The sequence below is a fragment of the Pseudonaja textilis genome, chromosome 1 (genome assembly GCF_049901715.1).
Source record: "Pseudonaja textilis isolate UNSWEBS1 chromosome 1, rPseTex1.2, whole genome shotgun sequence".
NCBI lineage: Eukaryota > Metazoa > Chordata > Lepidosauria > Squamata > Elapidae > Pseudonaja > Pseudonaja textilis.
The window spans coordinates 156,108,463-156,114,475 of record NC_141990.1 but is presented as its reverse complement, the minus strand read 5'-3'; the positions used below and the strand labels follow the sequence as shown (position 1 = coordinate 156,114,475).

Here is a 6,013-nt window from a genome sequence, read left to right as displayed (position 1 = left end):
ATATAAAAATAGTGGACGACTGCAATTCTTTGCTTTCTTTGGAAGCACATCGACTTGCCAAAAAGATGCCCATGATAATTTGATATAAAGAAACATGCTGAATGCCAGGGAACACAATCCTTTTTCTTTTTTTACTTTCCCTGAAACAGTTTTAAAATGTGCCTACCCTTGAATTTTTCTCAACTCCAGCTCGCCATTTAATATTAATTTATTGTTGCGTTTTACGAACTTTTATTTTGTTGCAATTTATTCTATATTTAATGTATTTTTTAAAAATCAAACTGGGATGCATTATATCATAGGCAACGTAAAAATATTTTAAATTGGTATTAATACAATTTTGCAATTGGGAGACTTTTGGATAGTTATTCTCCCATAACAGAATAAACGATTGATATCACTTTTACTGCTCATTCTGATGAGAATGGTGCTGTGTTATCATTCTGCAAAACTCCTCCTTTCATCATTCAAATCTATGGACAATACATCACGCCTCTTCATATTTTGCAGACTGAAAAAAATATTACCAGACTCACCACAAATAAAATAACAAGGTCTAAAGAATCAATCAATCATAATTGAGGTAGAAGGGACCTTCAAGGTCTTCTAGTCCAATCCCTGCTCAAGCAGGAGACCCTACACCATTTCAGACAAGTGACTGCCCAGTCTGTTCTTAGAAACCTCTGGTGATGAAGCACCCACAATTTCTGACACCAAGTGCCTTAATTATTCTCACTGTTAGGAAGTTTCTCCTTAACTCCAGATTGCCTCTCCCCTTGATTAGTTTCCATCCATTGTTTCTTGTCTTGCCTGCTGGGGCTTTGGAAAATAAGATGACCCCACCCCACTTTTGTAGCAAACTCTCAAATACTGAAATATTCCTATCATGTCCCACCCCAGTCCTTCTTTTCTCTAGATTAGCCAAACCCAAATCTTGCAATCATTCTTCGTATGTCTTTGTCTTCAGGCCTTTAATCATCTTATTTGCTCTTCTTTACACTTTCTCCAAAGCTTCAAAATATTTCTGTAATGAGGTGACCAAAACTGGATACAGTGTTCCAGGTGTGGCCTTCCTCAGGCTTTATAAAGCAGTACTAATACTTCATGTGATTTTGATTCTATGCTTCTGTTTATACGACAAAGGATGGTATTAGCTTTTTTGGGCTGCTGCTGCTGCACACTGCTGACTCATATATAAGTGATTGTCCACTAGGAATCCAAGGTCTCTCTTATAGTTACTGTTTTTGAGTCAGGTTTCACCCAGTCCATACTCATACTTTTAATTTTTCCTGCCTACGTGTAAAACTTTGCTTTTCTCCACATTAAATTTCATTTTCCTGGATAGGGCCCATTGTTCAAGTCTATCAAGATCTTTTTTGACCCTGAGCTTGTCTTCTGGAGTGTTAGCTATTCTTGCCAACTTTGTGTCATCTGCAAATTTGATGAATTCCCCTTCTATTACCTCATCAAAGTCATTTATGAATATATTTGTTTTTTATAATAAAGTTTTATTTGGGTTTTCACACATACAAAATACAAGTAAAACATCTTTTTTGAAAATAACATGGTCCCGGGTTGAACTTCTTTATACAGACACAAAACTCAATTTCATGCTCCTTTTTGTATTCTATTCCATATCTTATACTATTTTACATTTTCTATATAGTTTTTCCCCTCTTTTAATTTTCTCAATTTTATTTTGATTATCTCATCTCAATTCAAATCATTATATTTATACTTTTGTCTGTTCTGTTTCAATTTCATATTATCTTTTCTCATTAAACAAATTTTCTCCTGTAGTTACTAATTGGAGCATGACACCTTTATATCTTTTAATTACATCCATTCAACTCTTATTTAAACTTCAATATATACCTTAAGTTTATGACCTTCAATATAATACATAATACATAACTTCCAATCGAATTCTTCTTGGTACATTCTTATAGTACACACTATATTCTTTTTTAAAAAAAGAAAGATTGTAAATATATGTAATTATAAACCCTCATTCCATTCCAGTTCAGTTCTATCTTTAATAATCATTAAAATCTTAACATCTTTAACACTTCTTTTCAATTAAATATCATACTCCCTTAAAAACACATATAATCTCCATAATTAATTTTTCCCTTATTTCTCTTCATGTGTTTTATAAATCATTAAATATACCTTTTGTTACATTTATTTATTGACAAGCATTCCACTGAATTACGATAGCTATTTTATCAGACATTTTAATCATACATTGTTTCATATTTTCTAAAATTATTTCTGCTTCTCATATAACCACACTATCTTATGTATCTTTGCAGAATCCCTTTTTCCATTAAGTTTTCACCCATTATCTCTAAATAGGCCCTGTTTCTCTATATTTTGCTTCTGTCCTGTATATAACTTCTTTTCCTTTCTTTCTTCCCTTTCATCTTCTCCCTCCCCTTTTTACCCCCTTGTCTCTCTAGTTCTAATTCTCTCTTCTGCATTTCCCTCTTCTCTTGCTTTCTGATTTTCTACTTATTTTTCACTCTATTTTTTTTGGAGTTGTTTTTCCCAGTCTTAAACTTTCCATTCTCTTCCCCCCCTGCCCACTTTCCTTTTTTCCCCCCATCTAAGATTACTTGTTCATTAAAGATGACTTCTTCTTTGTCACAATCTTCTTTTTCTGCAGGCATTTCTTGTTGTTTCTCATAATTCCAGATCTCCATTTCTAAAAACTGAAATATGAAGCCAAAAGAACCTCTTCCTTCTTGTGCATCTTCTTTGTACTTTTTAAGTTCCATTTTCAGTTCTTCTAAAAGTGGAGCCATTTTACAGTTTTAAACAACCACCCGATTGATTTTAGTCATTCCAAACAATAACCAAGAATCCAGAAATCATCAAGTAATCCAGATAGTCCCGAGTTATATCTTCTTATTTCTTTTTCGACTTTCATTTCCTGGGGTTTTTGTTGCGATATTTCAGTTAGAATGTATCTTTTGGAAGTCTTGTTGAGATTTTGCTGTAAGTTCTTTTTTAATTCCAGGAAGTCTCCTCCCTTCCAGATCCTACCCTTTTATTCTTTTTCTCTCCTTTCCTGTTTTCAAAAGCCTTTAATCATCCAGAAATCTTTATTATCCCTTTGACTTTTTATTTTCAGCATTAAATGCCTATTGATGTCAAAGTGGATTTTTTTCCAATTTCTTGCTTAAGTCTCTTAGCTGTCAGTATAAGAAAAGGAGAAAACCAAATCTTTTCCCTTTTCTCTCTCCTTCGCAGCTTAAAAGTCTTCTTAGGGAACAATGTTATTGTTTTTTAACAGTTTCAATTCCAGGGTACCTTATTTGTTGCTTTTGCTGTTTGACCCAGTCAACCAAAACTTTCTCTTCTTATCTTCCTCCTGCACATTCTTTTCCGGTCGAGTTCTTCTTTGTGGTGCCCTTTTCTGACCACCGCTGCAACCGCCTTCAGGAAAGGGAGTAATGGCCAGCTGGGGAGGAGAGATGTGGCTCTCCTCAAAACTGCTGGCAGTCTCCCCCCTCTTCACCACCTCTACGGGGTGGCTTAGCCCCAAAACCAGCCAGCTCGGGGCACTCTAGCGGCGAGCACGGATCGAAGCCTCGCAGAGACGAGGTTTCGGTCTGTCACTGAAGAAGCTCAAACCAGAAGTCCATCATTTATGAACATATTGAAGAGTACTGGACCTAAGACAAAACCTCGTGGTACCCTATGGTTTGTTAGCCAGTTACAAATCCATCTGTTGGGTCTATCCCTTATTTTTCTAACTTGCCAAGAAGTAGGTTGTGGTCTACTTTGTCGAAGAGAAATACCTTAAGGAGTGACTGGGTGGAGGAGAACACAGTCAGTGATGTTAGGCATGCACGCATTGTCATACATGCACGATAAGGACTGACTGGGCAGGGAGGGGCGGGGTGGGTGGAGAGGGGTGGAGCCAGCCAGGAGCACAATTTGCCAGTTCTCTGAACTGCACAGAATCATAACAACTGGTTCTATAAGAACCAGTCCAAACTGGAAGAATCCCACCCCTGGAAAAAGCCCAGAGAATGGTTGGTTGATTCAGCTCTGCCTGGTGCACGTACTTTTTTTTCTTTAATATTTATTATAAAATACTTTTGAAAAAGAATGAAAAAAGTAAACAACAATAGGGAGAAGCCACATAACATATAAACATCAGTGCCAATGCTACAGATCACATTAAACATTTAGGATTTTTAATATAAAATATGTATGTATGTAAAATACCTACGTAAACTATAAAACATTCGTTTAAACATACAGTCTTAAACTTATTCACTTGCTGAGTTATATTTCACCATTAGCTTATGGCTTAACATATGTTTCAAATTTGTATTATGAGATTTTCAAGTTCAGTCAATTCTTCAAGTGTTTGTTTTTTGCAGTTCTTTTAAAAATATACTGCAGTCAAGTTGGTTTGCCCATTCCAAAAGAAAGGAATCCAAAATAATTTATTTTCATCTAATTAATAATTAATGTTTCTCTGTCATTTCTCTGTGCTTTCATCTCCATGAAAACAAATGTTTAATAACAGGCAAGAGATGATAAATATGATGTGATTTTTTTACTATCCCAAACTTTCAGTATTGCTTGCTAATGCTTAACTTCTTAAAAGCTATTTTTGTAAGTCCAAATACATTTATGCAAGCTCTTCTCCTTCCTTGATACAAATAGCATAATTCTAAATTTTAAAGGCAGTTAAATGCCACAACCTTGCTGGCTCTCTACCAGTTAAAACTGACATTAAATCCTTCAAGGAATCCTAGAAACAATTTTTTTTCTCAGAGAAGTTCTCTCTCCTACCTACATTTCACTGAGTAGCATAATAATTTGCCTTAAAATATTTGGAATTCATTTCACTGTGATAGCCATAGCAGGTTTTTGCTTCCACTCACTTCTCATGTAGCTGTGATACTGAAGCTTCTGTCATACTGCTAGTTCTTGACTTACTATGGCAGTTGGTCCCAGAAGCATGAATATTTTAGTACAATATACATAAAGTAAGTTATGCACTGTGAGCTGCAAAATAATTCTCACAATGTTTGCCTGAAAAAATATAGGATTGCTGTTTGTTCTGGCTTTTTTTCTCTTTTTTTATTTTTCAATAAAATTTTATTGAAGATTTTTTTTTTTTTTTACAAAATAACAACATTTGAAGAATAAAGAAAAGAAAATGAGAGAAAGAAAAGAGAAAGAAACAGAAGAAAAAAAGAGAAGGTATTAAAAAATAAGTTCTAAACTTCTTTACAGCAGTTATAGATGCATTTGGACTTTATCCTCTGTCCCTAAGGTTACATTATAACTCCCTCCTTTCCATAATCTCTTCTTTCTGATCATCAAATCCATAAATCACAAGCATATTTTCTATATTCAGCAAAAAGTCCATAAAAGATTTGTTCTTGCTTTACTGTTCAGCAACAAAATAAAAATAGAAAGAAAAAATAACATATATGATGGATATTTTATCAGATAGTGAAAACATCATATAGAAAAAATAAACATATATAATTCTTTCTATGCTTCTACAGTGAGTTTGCTGGGATCATCTTCATAAACTATATTGTTTTCCAGAGGTGCTCCTCCTTCAATGGGAATCTAAAAGGAATAACATATAGAGATTTATGCAAGTAGGTGATATTTAACTATCTGACTTGATTTTATCCAATTGAATTTAAGGGAAGCTTTTGATCTCTCTCTCTCTCTCTCTCTCTCTCTCTCTCTCTCTCTCTCTCTCTCTCTCTCTCTCTCTCTCTCCCTCCCTCCCTCCTCCCTCCTCTCCTTCCTCCCTCCTTCCCTCTCCCTCTCCCTCTCCCCATTACTAAATCTCTAGATATAATCTATTGGGAACTGGCATTGTTCTACCTTATAAACCCAAATTAATTGAATGGAAATTTGCTGAGGAAATGTCCCAGTAGAACTGTACCTCTTTTATACCACGTTATTGTTTTAATATGTCAATATATCAATATAGCCATAGTTACACCATTATTCATGGTACAGG

General features: G+C 34.7%; 1 protein-coding gene and 1 long non-coding RNA gene across 3 annotated transcripts in view; one reads left to right on the top strand and one right to left on the bottom strand.

The window, feature by feature from the left end:
* LOC148127884 (uncharacterized) overlaps positions 1 to 6,013 on the top strand; it is a 114,434-nt gene that overhangs the window by 22,939 nt on the left and 85,482 nt on the right. The window lies entirely within an intron of this gene.
* Positions 5,081 to 6,013, bottom strand: part of RHAG (Rh associated glycoprotein) — a 36,816-nt gene continuing 35,883 nt past the window's right edge. Inside the window, exon 10 of the mRNA XM_026712908.2 lies at positions 5,081 to 5,607. Within this exon, the coding sequence (XP_026568693.1) occupies positions 5,527 to 5,607 (81 nt within the window). The 3' untranslated portion in view covers positions 5,081 to 5,526. The remainder of the gene's footprint in view (positions 5,608 to 6,013) is intronic.